This window comes from Lichenostomus cassidix, chromosome 2, assembly GCF_008360975.1.
Source record: "Lichenostomus cassidix isolate B80296 chromosome 2, HeHo_3.0, whole genome shotgun sequence".
Lineage (NCBI taxonomy): Eukaryota > Metazoa > Chordata > Aves > Passeriformes > Meliphagidae > Lichenostomus > Lichenostomus cassidix.
This window is the reverse complement of record NC_139482.1, coordinates 95799361-95826992: the sequence shown is the minus strand read 5'-3', so window position 1 is coordinate 95826992 and position 27632 is coordinate 95799361. Positions and strand designations below refer to the sequence as shown.

General features: G+C 37.3%; 1 protein-coding gene across 1 annotated transcript; it reads right to left on the bottom strand.

Moving 5' to 3' along the window:
* On the bottom strand, positions 1-25917 carry CD226 (CD226 molecule). The gene is given in 9 exon segments (XM_085049845.1): positions 1-838; positions 2146-2208; positions 3045-3156; positions 6407-6410; positions 10242-10575; positions 25252-25319; positions 25321-25499; positions 25502-25579; positions 25860-25917. Coding segments are annotated over 9 exon segments (1200 nt in total). The 3' UTR covers positions 1-534.
* Positions 25918-27632: the final 1715 nt, after the last annotated feature.

Here is a 27632-nt window from a genome sequence, read left to right as displayed (position 1 = left end):
GTGACAGAGTCTTCACATTTTGTTGTCTTCTGGGCATGGGGGGAGGGGAGGGGGTAAAGGAGTGGGGGAGGAGAGCAGGGGCTACACTTCTATTCCATCCCCAGATGGAAAACACTGAAATTACTGTGGTTAGTGGCAAGAAGCCTGTAAAATCACAAAGCTGTCAGATACCAAGCTGCTGTTCATGCTTTTAAACCTAAGTTCAAGGAGCCCTGATATATTTGCTTTTGTCAGCTGAATAGTTCTGTTTGCCCAGCAGCAAAATAACACCTCCTGTGTGGAAAATTGTGGGTATTTATTATTCTATAGAGCTCTCAATTTGAGATGCAAAAACTATGGACATAGACAACATCAAACACATTTTCTTTCTCACCCTGTCACAGAAGCTTCTCATAGACATAGATTTCTCAGACCAAATTAACTTTATGTAAACACATGCAGCTCCATTCTGCACATCAGAGCTGTTCTAAAATTGCTACTAAAGAGTCCACCTACTAGGTGAAAGTGTCTCAATTGCAGAAGGACAAATAATCTCTAATCCTGCCCATGAGCCAAGGGGTAGGTTAACTCTGCAGGCTGCCATACAACACCATCACAGCTGGGGTCACAAGGCTGTCCCACCAAAGCAGCCCAGGCACTGCCCAGCACAGCCACTTTGACATTCCACGTCTTGCCAGTGCAGAGAAAATAAATTCTATGCTGCACATAAAAGGCCTGTGCTTTGATTACTTTGTTCTTAAGAAAGAACCTAACAGTCTTATGTTTGCGTGAGACGTCTTTGCAGTTGACGTAAATCTCCTCTGTCTGCTGGAGTGATGATTCTTCTCCTCTCCTTTCTCTGCTGTGTATGCCATGAAAATTGGATCTTCCATAACTGTTAGCAGGAGGCTAGAAGAACATTAAAAGGAAAGAAAAAAAAATAAAAGGTAAAGTTGAAGGACTTTTCTCAAAACAGCTACTGCTTTGAAAAAAAGGAGAAAAGTGGCAATTTTTCTTCAGATGCTGATTTATTATTGGGAAATATTCAACCATCAATGAAAATGGGGTTTTTTTGTCCTCTTGTTTTCAGTGAATACATTTCAGATTCAAGTCATATGAAAAAAAGAAGTTGCAGCTTGAATATGTTTCCCAGCTGTCCCACATCTGGTCCCTGGTAAAGCACCAATGAAATGCCCCTCAAACACACACTTCAGATACTGACACAGTCTCTCCTACATCAGTCTTCAAACATGAATTACCCTGAAACTATTGACTATGCTAAGAATTAGCCACGTCATTAAGACAACTTAATGTTTCAGTGCCTGGGTGGACTGGCGTGGGAGGAAAGGTGTTTTCTGAAGCAAATGGGTGGTCCCTGGCCTGTGGTCACTCTAGGAAGAGTTTCATCCTGGTACAAACACTGACCCAACAGTCAGAATGGGAGAAATCAGATTTAAAAGGACATATTGACACTGAAGTTTACCACTGGTCCATACAGGAGTGAGATCTGAGAGGAGAGGGGTGGAAAGCCAGAGTCTCACATCCACTGTGAAAACGGGCTCTCACATCCACTGTGAAACACACATTTCCCTAAACTCACCCCTGATTCAGGGTGTGAAGAGACAAGACAGAAGCAGTGAAATTGGCTCCTGTCTTTCCACTTCTAAACTTCAGAGCTTGAATAGGATTATTAAGAGGAAAAAAAAAAGACTCAGTGTTCCAAAACATTGATTTTTACAACACAAAAAAAAAGAAAGGAGGTGCACTGAAACAGCTATCCCAAAGAATTATAATGAAGCTGAACTGGAAAAAATAGATAAGGCAAAGGGTATCACAGAATATAATTTTTTGCCTCAGTTTTACAAGTGGCGATTTGGGGAAAAAAGACATTAACATGACACAAGTAATAAAAAGGCTATCAAACCAAAAGAGAAAATTTGTTAATAACATGGAACAAAGCAGAGTCTCTAAATTAGCTGTAAAACATTGAAGGATATTTACAAAAAAATAGTGAATTGTAATAATCATATTGTAAAATCTTCATTTCTTCCTGTCTGTACAGTTTTGACTATAAGGTTTAGGGGATATAAAGAGCAGACACAGAAGAGAAAGATCTTAATAAATATACAGTACAAACCATGAGTAAGCTCCATCTCAACAGGTGACCTTACCCAGGTCTGAGTAGAGTACAAAGCTTTTGATAAGGCTTCTGTGATCTTCCTCTTCTTTCTGAAGTCATACATTTAGTCAGAAACACAGTGGAGGAAACTGCATCATACATGATAGTATAGTCTAAAATATCTAATTCCAGCATGCAAGAGATAATCCTGGTATTGCTTACTTTCCCACTGAGACCAATAAATACAATAAAAATCCAGGTAGACTTGCAAATTGCAACATGCATGAGATTAGCATTGTGTCATAAAAGCATGAAAGGGCCCTTTGATTCAGGGAATAATACTAATATGTTACCCAAAATTTAGCAGCCTCATATGTTATGGTGGGAGAAGGATTACGTTTTCTGCTCACTATTTCTTTTCACTGGAAGCAGAGAGATTCTGGATCAGACCACTAGAGATATTTGGCAAGGAATGCAGCAAACTTAAAGAATGGTTTAAACTATTGGTTCGAATCCAGCTATAATTTTGGAACATAAAATCAGAGGACAAAAAATGCTAGAAAATGTAGAAAACTTCAAGATGTCACCTGACCTCTGTGCACAAAATTGGAATAGCAGTGCCTAGCTTGATGTTATTCGTGACAAATCACCCTTAATATGTTGTTTCAGCTAATATCACAGTATGCATTTAGCTGACAAAGGCACTTGAGTAAGCCATTTGTCTTCCCAATGTGAAATAAAGGGAAAAAAGGAAAAAACCAGAAAATATCACTTTTTCATAGGCTGTAGAAATTATTCATTTTTTCAAGTTTAAAATTTTGGTGAGAAAATTCAGTTTTTACATATACCTTTATTTTTGGTTGGTTCTGAGGGAGAGTAGGATGAGATGTTAACACATTCATACTTACCTGCTTTGGTATATTAGGCAAATTGATTTGTTACTCACTTTTTGTGATAAGCAGTCATGATGCAGAAGATCAGTAGAAAATCTAGCAGCAAAACAGCAGCAGAAATCCCTTCAGCTGTGTAGGTAATAAACCATCTGTGATCCCAAGTTGCTAAAATACGATTGTAATAAATACAATTGGTATTTATTTGGTATAAATATAAATCAGCATGAACTTTTTATGACAAACTAAGCTGAAGAATCAATGATTATATAAAGACATTATTCCATGACAGCTCATGCTCAGTATTCAGACTTTACAGCAATTTTCTCATTTCTAAAAAGCCTTTGTTATGCTGAACTAGCTCTCAGGAAAGTTGTGACTGGGATGACCAAAGGTAAGTCAACACTGCACAGAGGTATGAAAAAATAGCTATACTTTTTCCATTTCTGTCTTCTTCCCTCCCCTGGTGAGAAAGCAGTCCACACATGAGTTACTCAATATATGGTTAATAAATGAATGTTCTTGGCTGATGACCCAAAGCTGGGAGGAGTGTCCAGTACCCCAGAGGGCTGTGCAGCCCTTCAGAAGGGCCTCAGGTTGGAGAGATGGGCAGAGAAGAACCTTCTGAAATTCAGCAGAGGTAAATGCAGGGCCCTGCACCTGGGGAAGAGCAATCCCAGGCACCAGCACAGGTTAGGGGATGATATCCTGGAAAGGAACTCTGCAGAGAAGGAGCTGGAGGTCCTGGTGGACAATGAGCTGTCCATGAGCCAGCAGTGTGTCCTTGTGACCAAGAAGGCCAGTGGTGTCCTGGGGTGCATTAACAAGAGCTTTCCCAGCAGAGCAAAGGAGGTGATCCTTCCCTCTACTCAGCCCAGGTGAGGCCACATTTAGAGTGCTGTGCCCAGTTCTTGGCTCCTCAGTGCAAGAGAGACATTGAGCTCCTGGAGTGGGTCCAGCAGAGGGCAAAAAAGATGATCAAGGGACAGGAGCACCTCTTTTATGAGGAAAGGCTGAGGGAGCTGAGCAAGTTCACCCTCAAGAAGAGATGGCTGAGAGGGAACATCATCAATGTCACAGAATCAGCTAGGTTGGGAAAAGCATTTGAGATCAAGTCCAACCTGTAAGGCTGTAAGCATCTGAAGGATGGGTGCCAAGAAGGTTAGTGAATCCAGGCTTTTCTCATTGGTGATAAGCAATAGGACAAAAGGCAATGGGCAGAAACTGATGCACAGGAAGTTCCACCTGAACATGAGGAAGAATCCTTTACTGTGCAGTGACCAAGCACTGGAACAGTCTGTCCAGAGAGGGTGTGGAGTCTCCCTCACTGGAGATATTCAAGAACTATCTGGACACAGTCCTGTGCCATGTATTCCAGGATAACCCTGCTTAAGTAGAGAGGTTGAACCAGATGACCCAGTGTGGTTTCTTCCAACCTGAACCAGTCGGTGGTTCTGTGATTGTAAAAGTTGTCCCATAAGAAATACCCAAAAATCATTCAATATTTTCATGGGCAGCAAGTTGTTTTTCAGAGCACTACGAAGACCATCTCAGTGTTTAAGAGATTTCCTGATCAGTACTGCACAGGGGAGTATCAATTATTTTCTGCTCTAGTTCAAAAAGAAATCTGTTCAGTTTTTAACAAAAAAATTTTCACAAAAATTTCTCCCATTATCATGGCCTTTTATTAATCACCTAGTAATGTGCATGCCTTCATGATGGATATCAGGAAATCTGCCTCATTTATTCTAGCCTAAGCAGAAAGGCTTTCTTTGAAAACTGCAACCTAGGCAGGAAAAGTTAAACTTATAGTAACTTTACTTAAAATGTATTGACTTCTTTGTAACAGAATCATATCTTCAAATGAAACTAAAGAGCAACCTGTAATAACTAAAGATAGAGACAGATAAGAAAATGTCTTCAATGTATAAGCAAATTTATTCTTATAGTGCTCAAGTCTGTGTCGAGTTAATACTTATTTTTGAGGTGAAAAGCGCTGGAGGAAAGAACAGGTAATCTTATCAAAGCCACCCAGGTAATCCACAGCTCAAGTCCTCAGCAATTCGTTGGTGAACAGGAGCTAAAATCTGTCTTCACGTGTACTCTCTCTTTAAAGTTCTGCTCACTCCACAATGAAACCACAGCTGCCCCAAAATGCTTCCACTGGGGCAGACAAGAAAGTTACGTGCTTAGTTCACAGGCAAAGGAAAACAATCAGTATCACTAATGACTGTAATCCCAGCTAACCAGCTGCTGAGCCATCACCAGATGGCTTTTCTCTCTGGGATCAAAAAGATTCACAGCTTCTTATCTGGCTATCCTGGATACCACATGAGACTTGCTCAGGTGCACCTCTTTTGTATTAATGTGTTCGTTGGAAAGGATAACAAAAAATACTGATTACAGAAGAGCCTTATCCTTGAATCCAGTGCTATTTTACTGGAAAGAAAAAAGAAAGGAAATTCTCTCAGAAGTTTACACTGCTGAGGGTATGTGGCACTATAGAGAAGGCTGCCTGATAACAAAAACCAACACCTTTTGTATGATAACCGCATATGAAATAACTCTACTGCCAGAATGTTTTCAGCTCCTGTGTACTTTAAATGACAGGATGGTGCATATACTTACCTTCAAATTCAGGAAAAATTATAATGTCTTTTTTTTTCCAGCTGTTATGCTACCTACCACAGAAAATCATTGTCTGTGCCAGTGAATACTTACAGAATTTTTTTTAAAAATCCCATCCTATAAGCAACAAGGGAAAATAATTTAAAATCTTGTATTTCATTTTCATCAGGGATGGGTGAATCTGGATAGAGTTGCAGATTTCAGCAGCATCCCCATCCTTCATTTTAACTGCTCCAGACTTCATTTTTCTTTTTCTTCAGTTTCACCTTCACTTTTATCAGGTCAAGATAATAATCTCTGAGTTAATGAGTTTGAGAGCTGAGATTATCAGCTGTCAGTTAAATTTGGATGAGAAAAATCATTAGATTCTTTTTCTTTTAACTAACAACAACTCAAAGCCTGTATGCCTTTGCTCATTTGAAGTGAGCAAAACCTCCCTTAGGCATGTGTTTTCTTTAACTATACAAAACCTTTTGTAATTACTGACTTTAACATCCCAGTCAAGATTTTGCAGAAACATGTCAGAGGCTTGTCATGTGTCTCCTTAGTTCTTATGTTCTCAACAAAGGTGATATGCTGACAGCAGGTTATTAAGTATATTTTCAGCATCAGTACAATTTCTGTTAAGTATTAGTATTTCTCTGCAAGTTTGTGAAATTCTTTTGCAGGATGCTTTTCAACCTTCAGTGCACTGGCTTTGGTTTTGAGATGGAAGCACTGACGGGCCAGAGAGTTATTTGTTTTAACAAGAGATTCAAACTGCTGTCAAGACCTTCAAGTATTTTGTCACATGCCTTGTTGTACTGACATGTATGATATCCTAACTGGGTATCACTGAGATAGTTTTCTGCACAACTGAAAGGCAGAAATGCACCACAAATGCATTCATGCCCAGAGAACAGTGGTTGGTTGAGGAGAGACCCACAGAGAGGGTTTGATACCTTGTGTTCATACTGAATGACTTCATGAAGAAGGAAGATAATTTCACTCCTGTCCTGGTTCTCCTCACCCCCTTACTGCAGTTCTTATCTTTCCCATGGCCCAGAAGCACTGCTGGCTCCTTCCAGTTCTCAAGGAATGTATGATAACCCAAGGAATGTATGATAACCCCCAGTCACTGCACAAGTAGTTCCCTGCTTTTCATCTGGGTGCTAATGAAGATTATCCTGCTGTATTCAGCATTGCTGTGACCTCACCCTGAGCACTATGTACAGCTCTGGGCCCGGCAAATTTGGAAGGATTTGGAGGTGTTTGAATGTGTCCAGAGGAGGTAAACAAAGCTGGTGAAAGGCCTAGTACAAAGTGTAATGTAACTCTGAGCCCCTGAATATACATGTAAATACAACCACCAACCAATTTTTCAGATCTAGTGGGACCACACAGAAACATGTTTCTATTTTACCTTGCCTAAGCAAACTTACTACCCAACTTTCTGCTAAAGCAAGAAAAATTTTATTAAATTTTTCTAAAACTGTCTGTGTCTTCAGGGGGGAATAAGCACTTCTTTTTCAGCCCTGCTAATTTTTCAGTCTTTTCATATGGCACGTCCCATTCTTTCCCAATCATCTACCAAAACAATATGTGGATTGCAAGTCTGTTTCCATTCTTCAAAGACTATCTCAAAGAAAAAAGCATGGTAATAAAACCACAGAAAATGGGTTCAGATGTGGAATGTGGTGTCATGACTGATCTGCATATTGATAGAATTTTTAGAAGGAGAGATATGGTGAAGAATACATCAGAAATTAATCCAAAATCCCTTGAACACATTGTATAATTATGTAATATTCAGCTTTCTGTTTCTGTAAGAGTTGTCCAACAAGAACTACAGTACTTTACAAACACATTGCTTTATATGTTCCAGATTTTGAGGTCAGAAAATACTTGCAGAAGTCCGATTTCAGCTGGAAATTCCTGTTTCTAGAAAACAGTCACAATATTTAGTGGGATAGAGTGAATAAACAATGATACTGAATGGATCTCATGGTTTAATTTTCACTAGCATTCAAAAACATTAAATGCAGCAGGCTGACTTTTATGATACAACTGCAAGAACTGCTTTCATGATGCTTGAATTCCTATTCCTTCCTCTCTCTTTTTTTTCAAGAATTCCATGCTGTTTTTCTTCGCAAAAATACGTTCACCTTTAGACAAGAAGTAAGCTGCTTTTTTCTACCATACCACCTCACAGAATCAGCAGTTTCTGGACTGTTACCTCTTCTGCAAATAATCCTGTGCTCTTAATACAGCCTTTAACCCAAGATTCCTCCTCTTCAAAAGCTCTTGAGATCCTCTCAGCAACAGCTTAAAAAAAATATAAGAAGGGTTCTTATCTTTTCTCTTACTCTTTCAACTTAAACCTAAACAGCAGCTCTCCTCCTCTCCTCCCACCCTCTAGATTCAGTATTTCAAAATAACTCTGGAACCAGGCAAGGTGAGAAGAATTGCTTTACCCATGCAGAATCACACCAACAGGCTTAAAGCGTTGGACGAGTTTGGTGGAAAAATCCAAGCTGAAGAATGGCTTAGCTGTAGTGCTAAGCCAAAAAAAATTACATGACTGGACCGGTAGAACACACACCAAAAAAAAAAAAAAAAAGTGCAGGAAGTTTCTGGCAGCAGTCTGTTTATTCTAGCCACAACTGTTGGATCAAGCAAAGTCACTCATGAGTTTGTGAGAGACTTCCCTCTCTATGCCACAGGGTGCAATAAGAGGTGATGCCTGGCCTGCTGCTTCTCTCCCCTTTCTGTTTCTCCATACCACACTGGAAATACTAACTGTGTGTTATGAAAAAGTTCCAAATGTTGAAGAGAAATAATAGGAAATCCTTGATATTTCACTTTCTTTGAAATTAATGAAAACTCAACAAAATGCAATTCATAATACAAGGTGAGGGCTTAAAAGGGATACAATGGAATGTTTCCTGAGTCACACTGTACTTCATATTCTTCAATGTTTTCATATACTTTTTTCTCCAATAAACAGCCATAACCATGCTGCCATTGCTAGGATTGAAATAATAAACTGAATTTGTTTCAAGAGCAAAAAAAGCATGGAAACTAAACTCTCTTCTTTTGGAGAAGAAATAGTTTGTGTGGGTAGAACTGATCATTCTGAGGGTTACTGTATTTTTTGCAACTATAAGTTTTCATTTTGGTGTTAGGAGGACTGCACTTGGGGAAAGAAGAAAATATTTCTATTGCTCTACAAATAGGACAATCAAATAGATTGATTATATCAATCTAGTCAGGATTTTGAAATCTGAATGTTTAAAATTGTCAGAGGAGAGGACCTTTTGTGCTGTTTCCTGTATTTTTATCACTTTCTGCTAATTTTCATGGATTTTTGTATTCAAGTATTCAAAGTAAAGCAGGTCATCCTGTTTTTGCCCAAGCACATTCCCCACTTCTCAATTAACCATATCACAGTTTAAACATATTCTGGACTTTTACACCCTGTGCCACAGCACTGCCAAACACTGATGTATCACCAGGAACAAGAGCGGAGCAATAAAAGCTGGACTGAATGCTGCAACAGAAGAAGGTCTGGGGTTACACAAGAATTATGTCTTCAAAATGCATTCTACAGAGAAGAAGGAAAACCAAGTTTTTGGGGTTTTTTTGTTTTGTTTTGGTTGGTTGGTTCTTTTGAGTTATAACAGAAAACAGAAGTAAAGGTGGAATTAAACCCACAGTTTGAGAGATTTCAAGTGTCTATGTGACAATAGTCACAGCAAAACCTAGAGAGCTTCTCAGCTCTCCATGAGGAAACCTGTTACCTCAATAAGGTGGAGGTTGGTTTACAAATTTCTACATTTTCATCTCTGGGTGTGCTCTTTGCCTTTTTAGGAGGACAGGTCTCATCCCTGAGGCTCTGCAGTACAATGTGCTGATGGGGAATTCTCCTCATGCCTTCTCTGGGAGAATGCCCACATCTTCCTGCAAACTCAGGCAGTCACTCTCCTTCCAAAACATCTCCTTGTAAGTCATATGAGGAGCAGCTGAAGGAGCTGGCATGGTTTAGCCTGGAGAAAAGGAGGATCAGAGGATATCTTATCACTCTCTACAACCACCTGAAAAGATTGTAGCCAGGTGGGGCTTGGTGTCTTTTCCCAGGGAACCTGTAAGAGGACAAGAGACTCCCTTGAGCTTCACCAGGGAATATTCAGGTGGGATATCAGGAAAAGGTGGACAGGCATTGAAATAGTCTGCCCAGGGAGGTAATGGAAGTCACTATCCCTGGAAGTGTTCAAGAAACAGCAGGAATGATTTCATTGACAAGGTGGTGTCCAGTCAAAGGTTGGACCTGATGATCCTGGGGATCTTTTCCAGTCTAAATGATTCTGTGATTCTATTATATTCTGCAATTCTTAACATCAAACTGCTTTCTCACAAACAGGTCTGAAGTCCTATAATGAGATCAGACAAGCTTAAAGTCAGCTTATTTTTGAGAAAACAAGATTAATTGTTAACTTTGCATTCTTTTACCTGCTGCTAATTGGAATGTGGTATTTAAATAAATCCTCACTTGTTACTGAAGATTTATTTTATTCAGGTAAAAGAGCTAATGCCTCAAAAGATCCTATTTTGAAAAACATTTACCATTATCTCCTTTACTTATCCACCACAGTAAAACTCACCACACAGTTTTTGTTTCTCCCAGCAGCTACCTGGCAGTACATTGCAAAGTCAGAGGCTGTAATGTTTTGAAAGACAATCCTGGACTTTTCCTGATCGTAACAATCCACTGGTGTACCTTCTTTGAAATCTGAACCAAAGCTTTGCTTTCCCGACGAGTTGCACAGAATGATAATATCTACCCAATCTGCCTTAATCCTTTCCCACATTGCTTGCTGCACTGAATCTCCAATTTTATAAGAGCAAGTAAAAGCAACATTTCCTCCTGGCTTGGTAAACATGGGATTATTTTATTTCTCAGACACTTCAAAAGCATCTGTTGAAAAACACAAAACCCAACAAAAACCTGTTTATAATTCATTCAAGGGAAGTTTAGTATCCACAATTCCTGTGTGACAAATACTAATGAAATTTACTTACAGCAGAAAGATATTGAAATAATTTGAAATGCTGAAAAATAGAATTTATACCTATCTATGACTATATTTCTGTGCACATTTAGACAAAACAGTCTTTATGGAACCATGAGCATGTGATGATATTGCAAGAAGGCTATTGCTGTAAATTTTGAGTGCATGAATGTTCTATTAACAGTTTCGGCAACTATTCAGCAGCATAAATTATGGGGCCAATCTAATTAAATTTGGCATAGTCCTGTTCTTCTTTCACACTAGTTATAATAAGAAAATGGTTTGATGTGACCCTCAGGACATACTTTAGTAAATCATGTTAAAAGACACTCCAGCCTATGAACTACAATTCCCTCATTCACAAACCTCAGACCACTTAAATTTAAAAAATTCTTATCCATTCATACACTCTACTTGGGGAAAACCTGTATGATAGACTGTCTGTGGTATGAAAGAAGATTTCCACAGAAATTCAGGACTTTAACCACATAAAAACCATATGAATATCTTAAACAATTTTGACTGAAATCCACTTGCTCTGAGTTATTGTTTTTAGTAATATAATTTACTGTTTACAAATTAAGAAAATAAATGTTTAAAAGTCTGCAGTAGAAAGATTGTCAATTTCTGTGACATCCAGAGCCACTTGATTCTAAAGTCAGCTTTGGAATGCCTGTATCTCATAATCTAGGACAAGTGCTGTCATCTTGCTGAAGACTTTAATGTTGGAAAAGGTTAATGATCAAACTGTTTTTCTTACACTGTAAAAAGGGTTGATCTTTCAAGTTCTTCAATGATTTTTTTTTTTTTTTAATTAGATGTTTTTAAGTAAAGAAAAAGTCACTAGTATGTATTTTTAATGTGTGTGTCTCTATCTGTGGCAACAACTGGAAGGTAAGTAGGCTACCTAGGAATAAGTGATTCCATTCATGTTGGCAGGATGGAGACTCCGTTGTGGGAGTCTGTAACTTCTGAGAGCCTTTCAGGCTCTCTGAATGAGTGAGTGAAAAAGTCTAGCCTGCAATTTTTTATCAATGGAATACAGCAAAGAAAAATTACATTCCCACTGCCTTTGGAGACCAGAAATATGATTAAAACATTGAAATGTATAAAGACAAAAGGAACTGTGTCTAATGAGTTTACCTAAAATAATTAATGAAGAACTTGAAGATCCATGTAGATTGCAATCAAGGAGACTGAAAGTTAATGACAGACAAGGGCAGAAGAGAGATAAATTCACTAAACCAAACAGAAGGTACAACACAGTGAAGCTAATTAACTCCTTACACAGCTTGCCAAAGACAGCTAAATTTCTATTACTGAAGCTGACTGCCAAGGCTGGATAATCATTTAAGTTATCATGCAAATTCCAGCAAGAATTTACTCATGGAAGTCTAAGTATTATTCAAATTAGACTGAATGACTGTTATGATGGGACTCTACACTTACAAAATAAGTTCCTTGAAGTGCAGTCCCTCAAAACTCACTATATTAAATCAGGTTTTGTTTGTTTGTTTGTTTGTTTGTTTGTTTTATACCTAGCAGGTGCAGATCTGCAGAGCCATTCAGATCTATTGAAGAGGGGTAAATGAAAAAGTGAGTGAAACCAATCCTCTCCCTGGAACACCATATTCTTAGAGGTCAGATCCTTTCCTGAGACCACTAAGTTCCAGTAACAACCTGCTTGACAATAAACCACATATTCCTGCCAAAGGAGTCTTGCCCTTCATTGTGCAGTCTTTGCTGTTGTCTTCCACTCTGAGCAGGCCCTGCTGCTACCCACATTCCCTTGGGAGTGTTGACATCTCCCCATCTTCTCCTGGGTCCATCCTTGCTGTCCTATTTGTTTCATTACAATGCCACCCTGAACTCCAGGTGTTACTCCTACATAAACATGCTTAATAGTGAATTTTGTGTATGATGATGCTACCTCCCACCATCCAGAGCATTCCCACCTGGCTCAAATGACACGACCTTATAACAACCAGCCTTCTTCCCTGCTGCTTTGCCATATATTTACTAGAAAATCATACATTACACATATGGTCAGCTGGGAACAAACAGATGAGCAATGTTTTCCACCAAAGTGATGAAAATCCCTTCTGTCTTAAAACTTATTTGTTAACTCTTGTGTTATATTTGCCAAACAATATATCCCAGTTGCTTGCTAATATATAACAAATATTATACTATAATAGGTACATTAAAAATCTAAGGTTGCCTTGCAAATTCATTGCAGAATTTCCAGGTATAAATATTGACATAACTGTATAATTTGCAGGTATACAAATAATAAATGTTATGTTAATAATGAGGACAAGGTACAAACAGCCAAATTAAAATAGAAACAGTTAGGAGATTCTTGGCTGCTCTACATTCTATCGCAACCATTTTCAAACACAGACATCACAGACATTTTTGTTTGTTTGTTTGTTTGCATATATATTTTACTTGAAAGCATGTAGCAACACTGAGGTATTTTCACTCTTGATGAACAATGTGAATGTCTCCCCTTATTGCAATGTGGTACCTTAAACAATTGATATAATTATATAAGGCACAAACAGTGCCAAATCAGGCCTACATAGTTCTAATTAAATCTTCTAAGTACACTAAAGTATTCCAGGCTTTTGTTTTAAGCAATTGTCCCATTTTATTCTGACAGCAGCACCAGCATAGTTCTTTCATCCTCCTTCTCCTCTGTTCACTCACTTACTTTATTTAGCACCTTCTAAACACAGTTTCTTTGCTTTCAGCCTGGTACGTGTGGGATGAGAACCTCCCGCTCCCAGAAACACTTCTGTGGGGAGAAAAGCACACCCACACACCTTCACCCCTGCACACACACAGCTCAAGGTGACACGCCATGTGCGAGCACTTCAGAAATTCTAAATAAAAAATTATCACTGCATCTGATAAAAATAGGCTCTACCTTCCTGCTGCTCATTCCAGACACTGCCACTGCTGCCTGCTCTGCCCATGGCCATGCCATCTTGCTTCCTGAACAGAAAGTAGGAGGAGGTGGAAGCATTCAGGATAGGTCCATAGGCCTCTCCTTAGTAAGGAAGTGCTCTGTGCTTGTTATCCTCCACTCACCTCTTTTGGCAGCATGTTGTCTCATATCTCATAATATATCTCATACATTGCAGTTGTACCTATGTCTATCTGATATTAGATATTTAAAGGAGAAGAAATGCTAGCATTCATATTTCTAAACTATATAATCTTTCAATATTTTTCTTGGAAAGCAAATATCAGAAATATAGACGTATAAAAGAGTGTAAACCATCTCTCCAGGATTTAAAAGATCAAGCAACTAAACTAAAATTCTGCAGCAGGGAAATAGCTGAAATTGAGAAAATCTTTTGGAGGAATAACAAAATTATGCTGTAATTTCCCCACATCCCCTCCTGCCCTTGTTACAAGCACTTAAAAGTCAAAATAACTCTTATGTGAAAGTTTGGTCCCCATTCACTGGTAGAAATTTTCAGAATTTCTCCTTCTTTTTCTCATGACACATCCACTTCATTTTTGTTTGGTTTGGCTTGGTTGGGGGTTTTGGGGGGAGATTCTGTTCTTTAGGCCTCCAATAGGATTGGCTAATATTGATTCTTCAGAGGTTGTTTCATACCCTTAAGAAGTAATGCTCTCTATCAGAAATAACTAATGACCTTAACAGACTTTTCAAAACTGCAAAGCTAACTCAGCTTTGCAGCAGAGAGATTTTCCCAGGTCCCACTTGGTTTACTGAAGCTCCCCATACAAACACAGATTTTTACCTCTGCTTGTAATAAGCAGTGACAAAAAAAAAATAATTGCACACAAAAAGAAGGTTTAAAACTTTAGGAAGATTAACTTTCTCTGGGGCTCTTCATCAAGAAAATCAATTTCCAAAAGAGAAAATATTTTAAGTGACCCCTTCACCTTTCCTTCACAGACTAAATAAGGCATTATATTTAGCTCCTAAACTCCTGTCGTCCAACTGTATTAGCACATATTACATGATTTTGTTGAGTTTCTAAAAACATGGGTTTGCCTCTGTTTTTCATTTTTAGCAAGTTATTGACACCACTTCTACAATCCAGAAACTAGCAGTACTGTTGTGCTTGAAGAATGCATTTTACTAATAGCAGCTACTTGGATCATAAAATTTAAATTGAAGCATTTATACTCCTATATCCTTAAAACATTCATTTAAATACATATAAAATTGTATTGTGAAAAATTTGGTGAATCTTTTGTACAAATTATTAATTCTGCATTATATACTAAAGACTTAGCACACAGTTGTAGTTCACCTGCCAATTCCACTTTGTTTGTATATATTCTATTACTTCGTTGGTTTTTTCCTGTTGTAGGCTGAACTTTAGTTCCCTAGAGTGCAAGGAAAGGGAGGAGTCAAAGAGAGGGAGAGAGAGAGAGAAAGAGTACAGTGCTAGTAAGACTGAGAAAATCATTCTCGCTTCAGGTAAAAACATGCATGAACTTCCAGCAAGGAGAATTTGGTTGCTGGGCAAGAAGTCATCTGATAAAAGCCTATAATGCACGATGGCAAGATTAATCTGCAGAAGAGTCTTGAAGATGCGAGAGGTCAGAATTTCAGACTTTGGTCCTGTCCATATCCAGTAATTCCATCGGTTCAGGGTGAAGAGAATTTTCCCAGCATCAGGAGTTCAGTGAGCACACAGAAGTGACACACGATGCTGTGCTCAGCCTTCACTTCCTGTAAATGACCCATGCTGTCTCACAGAGGGTAAAGGGAGAGAAATGCTGTGCTGGGACTCTGCGTGTCACAGCCTTCATGTGTGTGTGTGTGCTTGTGCCCAGCTACTCACACCTTCCACGAGGCTCTTCAGGGATAGATGTCTGTAGCATGAGGATACACTATGGAGAATTTGCTGTCTGGCTTCTCAAATCCTAGTTATTACTTTGAATGGATTGCTTTGTGGGCTGGGAATATAGTGGAGAAGAAGGAAATACATAGTTTGTTTCATAATAAGTTTGTTATGCAGCTTGGTACCAGGTAAGACAATGGAAGAAATCAATATATCATCAGTATTTTTTACCAAAAGCTTCCTTCCCACTACTTTTTGTCCTTATTTAGTTATGAATTATATTCCTGTCTTACAGGCCAGCTGAAAGAAATGTTCATCATTAGGAATATAAGCAGCAGCAGAAAGTTTTGCCAATAGGAACATTCAGAACTTAAATAGTAATCAACTGTTAGTGATTTCCTTTAGAGTATTTGGAAGTTTAATTATCTGAATGTGTAATTCCTTTTACCCTCTGCTTTACATCTGCCTCTGTTCATTCCATGTTAACTTATATTTCCCCAAATAAAATATTCTTCCATCTCTCCTAGACAAATTAAAACTATCTCCTTAACTGTGAATACTTTAAAGCTGTCACTGTACACTTTCCATTTTCCCCTGCAATTGCATCCTGTGATATCCAAGTTGCATTATCTCGAAATTTCATCCATCACATTTACAATGTGGGAAACAAAAAACAAAGTTACAAAACTTTCGGATCTGGATTTAGCTGCTGGGTGTCACAGCAGTTATGGTGGATACTAGACATTATACTTTAGTTAAATTGAATTTCCAAGCAGTCGCTGCAGTGGCATAAAATTATGGAAGAGTAGCTGAGAAGATGAAGTATTTTTGGTTTATGGCAGGAGTGGAATACTTGCCCTCAAAAAAAAAATGTTTAACCCATTAGATTCAATTTGTGCCCACTTATCATTTCCCTCTGTGTAGGCATAATTGGAATGGTCACCCCTGTGCCCTGGTTTTTTGTTTTCAAGGTGTTTCCTGTCCAGATAATCGCACACCATTTGCTTGTCAGCCCAGTGCACTTCCTTGCTCACATGTGGGTTGTCATTTCACTTTCCTGTCACAGCTCCCCTCACCAGTCTGTTGGGGGCAGAAAAAGTATCCTGAAAAAGGATGTTTTTTCCCTCTGTGCTCAGGTGGATCCTGTCTCTTTCTAGCATTTCTTGATCAAAAAAGAGAGCCCATGGTGATAAAAGGCAACATGTTGTTGACATCAGCTGTACAACTTGGTCTTGGCCCACGAAATTGTCCTTCTCTTCCCAGGACTTTTCCTTCATTCAGCAGAATCAAGAAGATGACACGACCTAAGCTGCCCATGTCCTTCATCACCACCTCTAGCACCATGTAGTCATGCTTGCTGTGCTCCAGATCTCTCCTGGATTGATCTTTGGTGTGCATGTGAAAAAGCAGCAGGGCAAGCCTCAGCAGTCTCCCTGCAGCACCCTAAAATCTACCATGGCAAGCAGCAAATCTGTCCAGAGAGCACGATGGGTGAGCAGATGAGCAGACAAGAAGTGAGAGTCATCCCCAGTTTTTTTATCACAAAACAGATAATAGCTATAGTAGCCAGTTGACACATGTTCATCAAAGCAATGCTCATATGAAACATACAAAACAACCCTTCTAATTTTATCTTACTTTGGTAAAAGCACAGCAATCCTCATGGGTACTGAATGTTAAAATTTCTTCTTAACATAGAACATTCCGATGCAAACAAAGTAACCAAGAGTACATAATAGCATCATTATTCTTAGTAACTGACTGAACATTCAAAATGGTAAGAATTAAAAAGAAGAAAAGAGGAAAAAAAAGTAAAAATAACTCCACAGAGATGAATAAAAGGATCTGGATGCTCTGACTGCTAGCTAAATAAATTAATGAGTGTTATCACGTTGTCTGTTTCCAAAAGACAAATTTTCTCAGGTATGTCAACCTGAGAGTTGTAACGAGACAAAGGAGGCGTTTTTCTGCTTCGCTTAGCAATGGTGAAACCTTAGGTGGAAATATGACTTCATACTACTTATCTTGTTAAAATAAGGTTATACACAAACAGGAGAAAATTCAGTTGAGAACAAGAACTGATTCAATTTAAAATCATGAACTGAGAAGAAAAGTTGAAAGAACTGTGTTTGTTTAGTGCAGAGATATCACAGAAGCATAGAATCATAAATGTCTTGGGTTGGGTTGGAAGGGACCTTGAAGATTGCCTAGTTCCACGCCCCTTGCAGTGAGCAAAGACAACTTCCACTGAACCAAGTTGCTCAGCACTCCATCCAGCCTGGCACTGAACATTTCCAGGGATGGGGAATCCACAGTTTCTCTGGGCAAAGAAATGAAGGATGAAGATTGGTAACATGGCATTTTCTTTTTCTTTTTTTTTCTTTTTTTTTTTTTTTTGAGGACTACAATTAATAAAGTCATTATTAACCAGGAGATATCCCAGTTAGATATAATGGGGAAAAAAATCTCCTTGTAAAGCTGGTTAGGTGCTGTATCACGACCACACTTGAGTTTTATGCATGCATTTCCAGCATGGGAATTTGTCACACACATTAAAGATATGCTTAACCTGCCTCAGAAGGCAGAGACAGATAAGATGAATTTGGAGTGTCTCTTCCAGCCTGAGTTTTCCACAATTCTGCAATTCCTTTTGATCTAAGCTTTTCCTTCAGAAAGGAAGAGGAGATATCTGTTGTGCTCCCAACAGGGCTGGTTTGGTTTCTTTCCTTTTAGCGTTTTATACTGAAGGGGCATCCAATCTTTAGTTCATCTTAAAAGATAAAAAGTAAGAAAAGCAGCATTTAAGAGGTCAATAATCACAGCAGAAGTGTGAAAAAGGCATCTTCACTTGTCTCCATCCTCTTGCTTTCTAATTAGGTGCTGACAATGTGGCTGACACTGTGTAAGATACAGAGATAATTCTGGCTCTGGGGAACTCAGCATCTAAGAGCCAAAGAATGAAGATCCCTCAGGATTAGTTCTTGCTTCCATGTACTTTAAAAGGCTGATAATTTTTCACTGTAGACCCATGAATCACATTCTAAATTGAGACAGAGATAAATAGAAAGCAAGTTATTTCAGGTGAATAGGGACTTGAAAAAAAGCTATGCAACGTGCTGCTTTTGGCAGGCAGAAGAGCGTTAATATAGAAGTAAGTGCTGAGTGGCATGGATATCATCACACTAGCCAAGAATAGAAAAGCTCTGTCTCTGCTATCACAGAAGAGGTTGATCACTCTATTTAAAAAATGGGAGTACTTCATGGTACATCTGGCATTTAAATACTCTATTAATGAACTTCCATTCTTATTCAGAGTTCCTAGCAAAACATATCCCCTGAGAAAATGGTCCATTGTCACTGATTGACAGAAACACAAATTTACCCATGAATTAAAAAAAAAACAATCCCACAATTTCCAATTAAAAATAGGAAAAAAAAACCAAAACTCCCCCACTCCCATGTCATCCCACCCCCATGCCACCCCATCCCCACCCCAAACCAACAAAAAACCCTAACAATTCATGCAACACTTATATACACACTGTGGATATAAAAGTCACTATGAACATCAAAAGAATATTTTTCCCATTCTACCCAGAACATGGCATGGAAATTTTAAAGTCAAACTAATATTGTTTTAACACCTAACAAATAAAATTCCTGAGAAAATAAAGAGAATTTTCCAAATATAGAGAAATTCTTGTTAAATTTAACAGTTCTGGAAAGCAAATATACAAATACAGAGCAAAAATATGCCAGGTAGTTATAACTTCATTTGGTTTTAATGTAAATAAACATACAACACGGTTCTGCCATAAAGTCCAGATTTTAATTAAATAGTTTATATATAATATAATTCTTCACTGCTGAAGAGTTTTGACTTTCTATATAGATGTGCAGCAAAGGCATGGTGCATAGTAGATCAATATCAGTTTATGATCTCTCTAATGATATTTATTACATTTTATATTTTAAGTTAAATTTGCATTGTAAATTTGCTCATCCTCCATTTGAAGATTTCTGATCCAATTTTAGCTGATTGAGTTCTGCATCACAAAGCTCTTCACAAATTGATTTACTTTGCTTCTAAGGCAGTTTTTGCCTACATTCAATCATTTCTGCTTCTGTTAGATCTGAAATAATCAATATTCTAATTGCATTTCAATGAAAACTTTAAAGCTCCTAATTCAGGAACTACTGCATTTTGAAGCAATGTAACCTAGAGAACTAACTATCAATAAGGCCAAGTGTTTTTGGAAGGATGTGTGAAGCACATGAAGCCAGATGAACTTATCAGTACTTCTTAATGCAGCATGAGTCACAGAATAGTTTGTGGGTGTGTAGGAGGCATTAATATTGTGGTCTGGAAATGGGAAAATTATTGCACTGAACAGCAGCTGACAAAGAAATTCTTCATACTTTCATAAGGGCAAGACAGAAAAGGGTAAGATTATCATTATGGACAATGACAATAGAAAGTTATAACCAAGTAGTAATGGTACATCATGTATCATCAGAGATATGAGTGTGCAATAGAAGGAAAGTTTTGTGTAGTGTTTGTACAGGGAGCCTAAATTATACCCATTATGTTCAACACAGCACTGGACCAAGAAGACATTTTGCACCTAAATTTTCACTAATTTATTTTGCCAGATTGGGAACAGGACAGGAAACCACTTCAGTTTTGAGAAGTCTTAAGTTCTAGATGTACAGATATTAATGGAAATAATTTTTTTTTAACCCAGTATTTGTCTTTTGACCTTGTCTTAGCTTTTCTGCTTATATATCCTTACTGTAATGCTCCATGGAGTCATATATGGGTGACAAACAGCAGACTAAGAACTTTAGGCAGATATGTGGATGACATGACAAAACCTGAACTTCCAGGTCCACTTAATTCCTTCAACTCTTTTTCTGTAGACTGATACATTATTCATACTTTTAAAAAAATCCCATCACAGTTGAGTAACTCTTGTACTGATGGCTTTAATGGAACAGAAAAGAACCAAAGGACTGAAGACAGGTCTGGAAAAGGATGAAGTAAACAAATGTATCCATATCTCAAGTGGCCAAAGATAAACAAATACCCAGACAAACCAGAAATCTGCAATGCACAAAATATGAAGAAAAAAGGAATTTTCCCAATACCTATTCCACCACCTTTATAAATTAAAGTAATTAAATTCTTCCTTTCAGTGTTCTGAAAACTGGAAACAAATACTTTCTCTGTATACATTTCTTTACGAAAGTTAATAGTTTAAAACAAAAGAAAGAATGATTGCAGGAATTCCTGCAGCTGTTTTGCTGCCATTGGGTACATGGCTGGCAATTAGTGAAATGTCACAGTTGTTTAATGTGTTTTGAATGATCACCTGGGATGACAAGTTAAAGATGCACCTCCATACAGACCTGCCCAATGGACTCTCCCAGTGCAATGCTCTCTCTACACTCTTCCATTTGAAATTAGAGTTTCAACACCTGCAGCTTCAAATATTTTTTCTTCTGGGCAGGAAGTGCATGAATTAACTTCTTTTCAATGATCAATAATTCCTGTGTGACATCTCCAATTCTAATGCTTCTTCTGTTAGTAGTGACTTCAATCTCTGCTCCTCACGTCTTATACTGAACTTAAAAATCAGTTTTCAGACATACAGCTCTAAGCATTTTACATAAGAAACTGCAGATCACTTTTAAACTGTTCATTAAGAATAATGGAATAAAGATACTGAGTATTCTTACATAATCATTATATCTTAGAAAATATGTAAAGAATTCTTCGCTGAAAGTATGAGTTTTGTCTGCTTAGTGCAGGAGGATTTGTGACTCATAAAATGTGGGAACATTGAGGGTAAAAAAAAGTCCCTTGAATTCAGTACTGAAAACTGTTGGATATATGCTCACACTGAAGGAAGAAAAAAAGAAGCCTCAGATTCACCCAGCTGGCAAGTATCTTCCTGTGGGATAACTAGAGTGTTCTTTACTGGTACATTCATGTGTAAAAGAGGCAGCATGAACTCTCAAGTTCTTCACAATTATGGTGCAGGATTTCAGCACTGCATCCACTTGTAGGAATATCCTGCAGCTCATAGCATGTGAATTTTCTGATATAATATCCTGAATATTATTTCTTTTCTGTCAGTCTGTTTCAGTAACTGTTTCAGTCACTGCCCATAAAGAAAGCATGGATAAGATTGTGCAGACTACAGGAGTTCTGTCTCACATATTTCCCAAATGCCACAGGAAACCTTTAGGTAAAATGTAAGGCAAAAGGAACAATATATGTCCTAACATTTTTGTTATATATTCTGATAAAGTTCCAGGACTAGTGTAAGACTACATCTATTTTTTTAAAAAATCAATTACTAGAATAATTGCATCAAAAATTTTATATAAGTGGTGATTTGTCACCAATTCCCAGCTCTTCCATCTGCCAATGATATAAGAAGGACAGTATACCAAGAAAAGATCTCTGGAATGAGAATTATAGTCTCCTGGGTCTCCTAGGATCTCAGGTCCTTATGCCAGCTCAGCCATCATTTACATTCTTTTTTTCCTCACTTTTGTCCCTAATTGAAAAACAACTGTGTTCACCCCCCCACCCCAGACCATGGTGGGGTGAATTGCTGTTCTGTGAACAGAGACTGAACCACAAGAAGAGTCCTAAATAGAGTTTCTCCAGTATTATTTTGACACCTCAGACACTACAAATCTGTAGTGATCTCTTATTCACTCAATAGCATCTTGATCACATATGAAAGAGTGCAACCACCATGGACATTCTTTTTATAAAGACACTTTAACTCTAAAGGGAAATAAATACAGATGTTGTCAAACTACTAAGAAAAACATACTTAATGTTTTTCAAATACCTGATTTCTTTCTTCTCTTTCTTGTTTTTGTTTTGAAAAGCAAGACATGATCCCCAACCTTTTTTAACATCTTGATCTTGTAGTGTCAGGGTCTTGTTACCACTGGAGTTTCTGAATCTGGTGACATTACTGTCACCATTAGACACTCCTTGAAATCTTTACTCATTAAGCATCAGCACTCAAGGATTCAAACTATGCAAATCAGAATCGCACCAAATTTACTCACTTTGTCATCATACTTTTAAAAATTATACAAATTTTTGCAAATGGGCAAGCAGAGTCAGACTCATGACCTCTGTTGATTACCAGGAATGAAGCACTAGAGCAACTTTGAACAGACTGAGTGCAGAAATATTCATTGTTTTGCAAGACAGCAAAAGTTAATCCAAGATACTTTATTTAAATTTATGTAAATGCCAGCAGATATGATTGACATGTGAAGAACATTTCACATTTAGTCTAGTTAAGAAATCTCCATCATGAGCATAATGCCATATGGCATTATTTCCATTTATTTCTGCTATTTCCTTTCAATGGAAATTTTGAAAGCCAATCATATATTCTACATCTATGTTCTGCTGTCAGCTTTCATTGAAGTATGCACTGCAGATTCCTCAATGGCATAGTTACCTGCTTGAGTTGGTGCAGAAATGTCTCTGTGTCCAACAGTAATAGGTCATTATAGATAAATCCTGGCAACTTTCAATGCCTTGGTAGCATGATTTAAATTATAAACCAGGCTTCAGTTTTAATTGACACAAAAACCTCAATAATACCTACTTAACTTCACTGTGCCAATTTACAGAGAAAGTTTAAGTCTCATTTCGAATATATGTATCCACAAACTTGCATGCTTTTAAAGGCAGACACTTCACAACTTTAGCTTAGCCAATCAATATTTAAAACTAAAAGCATTAATTACAAAGCATTAGACACCATGCAAATCACAAGAAAAAAAGAATTAGTCCATTTAATTTTTGTTGATTAACTGTTAGAAACAGAAGAAATGGATTTTGCAGTGAGTTGTTTATTTGTCTGGGGGACTGTAGATAAATAAATGCTTTTAGAAAAGTAGTGTCTAATGGGAATCAATAACTTACAAATCCTAACCAAAAAACCACACTGTAATTGGAAAAAAAAAGTTTAATTACCTATAAAATGATCATTCTAGTATATTGGCCAGATTTCTTTATTCCATAAAAAAAAAAAAAGATACCTTAAAAAGCACGTAATATACCAGGACCTCAATTATTTTTTATGTTAACCTTTTAGGACAAAATCCATATACAGTAAAGTTTTGAGACTAACACTCAGCTTTCTCAACACTCTTACCCTGGTGGAGGGAAAAAAAACCACTTTAAAGATGAACATCTATGTCCTAATTTTACAGGTTGGAAGACAAGCAAAAATATATATCTGGTGTCAGCAGCAAGCTAAAATATTGGCTACTGGAAGTAAAGCTGAAGTTTACTGTTTATTTAATCGCAGCAACATGTCATACAGTTTAAAATACTTGGTACTGACAAAGGTGCTAGTAAAGTAAGATAAAGCCTGACTGACAACAGTTCTATTATAACTACTTCATAAATAAATACCTTCTCTAGACTCTGGTTTTAATAACATATTTAATTTGCAGCGTAGATTGAAGCTGTAATATTTATCTTCACTGACGATACAATTCATTCTCTTCAGATCAGTGTTTATAAAGACCATGTTTATACATATCTGTCAGGAGCTGAACAGGATTGTTCTCAGAAATCTTGATTCTTTAGATGGAAAAAGATTAATTTCTATTCAAAATTATTATCCCCCTTTGTAGCTGATTTAAATAGACATACTTGAAACACGAGGGGTTTGTTGTTGATTAAGGTTTCATTTTAGTGTGCTCAAACCAAGAGAGAAATCCCACATACTGAGAACACTGAACCCAGAGAACAATTTAAAAAACCTTACCTCTGATACCAAATCCACTTTTTGTGTGGCTTACAGTGTACTCAAATCTGAGAAGTGATTGCCTGCTAGAGGTGTGAAGAGGAGCATCACACAGATGTTCCTCTGTGAAGGAAGGAACATCACACAGCAAGGTCACTGCCTTGCTTCTTGCATCATTTCAGATTAACTCTAGCAGAGACATCCAGGAACAAACAGCTGATATCAGTGCTGCCTAGGCCAGAAAAAGGACCAAATGAGCTTCCTGATCTCTACTGCTTCTCACTTTTAGAATTTTATATAAAATGAACCCACTGTGAATAAGGGCTTTGTGGTGCCAGAAGCCAGGTGGGACTGAACCAAATAAGAGATTCGTTTTACCTTTCTTTCAAATACTAGGAACTGAAATCTTTCCATCTTTTATTTCCTAGCTGGGAAATACAATCAAGTGTTGAATGGCATCTATTTTCACTCTGGAGAATGGGAAAGAGGAATGGGAAATATAATCTTTCTACATTGAGACTAGCAGACCAACAAAACAATAAAACAATCTGCTTATCTTTTGAAGGATGTTCTGTCATATGTACATAATGTTTCTCCTAAGTCCTCAGTTTTCAGCTGACCCATGTTGAATTGGCATGCATGGAAAGTTACTAGAAAACAGTTCTTCCTCCTCTTAGTCATAGGGCTGAAAGGGAAACCAAAGTTGATGAGTGGTCAGGTAATTACACAGTTTTTGGAAAGTACATGGACAACTACACAGAAAGCACACAGGCATAGCTAGATCTTTTTCTTCGCTTCTTCCCATTTCTGTTTTAAAAAAGTTTCCTTTTAAAGTAAAAATTGCAATGCCAGATACTCCCTCAATTGGCATAGATTTCTGTCTTGCATATACCTGAAATTTAAAAAAACTGTGAGAGATTTGGTTACCTGAGTAATTTCTATTACTCTGAATGAGCAATTTCTATTCCCTTTTTCCAAATTCCATCTGGGTTAGTTACAAAGGAGAAAATGTTAGTTACAATGGAGACCATCATCTTCCAAATTGCTCTTGATGAAGGATAAGGACTTGTCCCTATTTTCAGAATCAATTATTTTATTGTATTTGTCTTTGATATGTATGCTGTAGATTGGATGCAAGACAGCTGTATTTTTTTTATGAGTTACATTAAGTTTCATCCAGGATGTCTGGATTATCACAGCTTTTTTGGATATATGCATTGCAGTTTCACTTTCTCAGTAGTCTTTGCAGATGAATCTGCAAACTGTGCTTCCATGTTGGCTAAAGCACACTCAGAAATTCAGTTTCAGAATTATCATAATTAAACACTGAATTTATAGAGAAATCCAGAAACAAATTTGGTAGCACTACAAGAAAAACACTGCAAAAAATGTTTGCTGAAGAAAACCCCAAAACCTACAAATTATTTTTTACTTCTAATTTGTGAATGTTATTGAGCTCTTAAAATTGGTCCAAGCCCTACTTGTGAATTGTGATCATATCTGTCATAATATGATAAAAAAACAAAATATGCTAGCTAGGAATAAGAATGCAACCTTGCTTCCACAAAGCTGAACACCAACAAAAAAAGGAACTGTGTGGTCCCTCTCAAAGAGCATGGAATCGGTGACTACAGTGTGACATGATTCTATTTAGTCTCTGCACATCAAGTGCCACTCTCACAGGGTATTTTCCCTTTTGGAATAGGAAAATCACTATGTGCTTTTTACTTTCACATTCTAAGAAACACCAAGCTGGACACCTCAGTGCAGTTGCATCAGAAATTGTCTAAATTCCCACCATAATCTCTCTCAGAATAAAGTTTTCATCACTAATTAATTTATATCAACATGCATGGATACTATAATAACTGATGAAGCAGGGATCTTTAGGCTTCATCCCCAAAAGAAAACAGAATTTTTTCATGTTATGTGTCCAAAATGAACTGGTTTTTTCAGACACTGCAGTTCAACATTTATTTATCATTCAGGGAGTAAAAAATCGAAAGAGAAGATAAGAAAGTTTCTAGAGGTCATAAGTCTGTGACTAGTTATAAAAAGTAACATCTTAATGTCTGAGAATTTGTGATAATATGTCATGAGGTATTATTTTGGGATCAAAATTATGCAGCTTGAAAATTCTTGCTCAAAGGTGTAAGAATCCTGAGCATTCATGACTCATGTTGAAATTTGTCAAAACAAGCCTCACTCTTACATTTTTAATGGATTTTTCTTGGGACAACTGCGAGAATTTTTGCACTTCAGCAAACCATAGTTTTATGGAGCTGCTTGAAATGGGAACAATATGACTAATTTGAAGTCAAAACTAAGCTTGAATCAATCCATTGAAATTCTCTAATGAATAAATAAGTGTAATTTGAACAAAAGCTGACAATAGAAATTAATATTTCAGGTGAATAATAGCCTGCACAAGCTCAGCAGTACTCAGCATTAGAGCTACTTAAAACACATTCCACAATGCAACAACTTGAGTGGAAATCAGAATCTGCATATATTTTCTGTATGACACTAAGTAATCTTTTAGGATAATACAGCATAGATTTCTTTTCCAACATAAATGATTCTATGATTTTCAATGTTTCCAATGACTGCATTTTGCCACTGCAATTCCTCATTTTTACAGTTACAATTTTTTCTGCTTTACCTTGCCAACAAACAGAATCCACCAAACGATGAAGTAATAACGAAATTCTACTTTATACCAATTTTTAACCCAAAAAGTTGTACTACCTGAATGTACTTACTTTTAGAAACAAATAAAAGGTAATACACTTATATAAATATATTATTGTGTCTTTTTCTCAAAATTTAGGAAAAAAGTTATAAATGTTGCTCTTCACAATCCCTTAAGCTGACATGATTTTTGTGTTCCTATTATCTACAACAATATTCATAGAAATTTCAAGCATTTTATTAATTTTTTTCTTATGGAGAGTGACTCTGTGGGAAAGAAGAAATATGAGTTTCAGTGTGAAAAGTAAAAAAACCTTGAATTTTTTTCCTTTTTCTTTCCTTGTGATTTTTTTGCTTTTAAAAGTGATTTCCTATCTTTTCCTGCATGGGAAATCATGTTCACAGTTGTAGATAAGTGCAATTATTGCAGATATTGCATTCCCCTAAGCAGGATTGGTTTTTTCGTTTTATGAGGAAGTTGTATACTTTGAATTCATAAAATCACAGAATCACAGAATCAAACAATGGTTTGGGCTGGAAGGGACCTTAAAGACCATCTAGTTCCAACCCCCCTGCCTTGGGCAGGGACTAGACCAGGTTTCCACTAGCCCAGGTTTCTCAGAGCATCAAACTTGAGGACA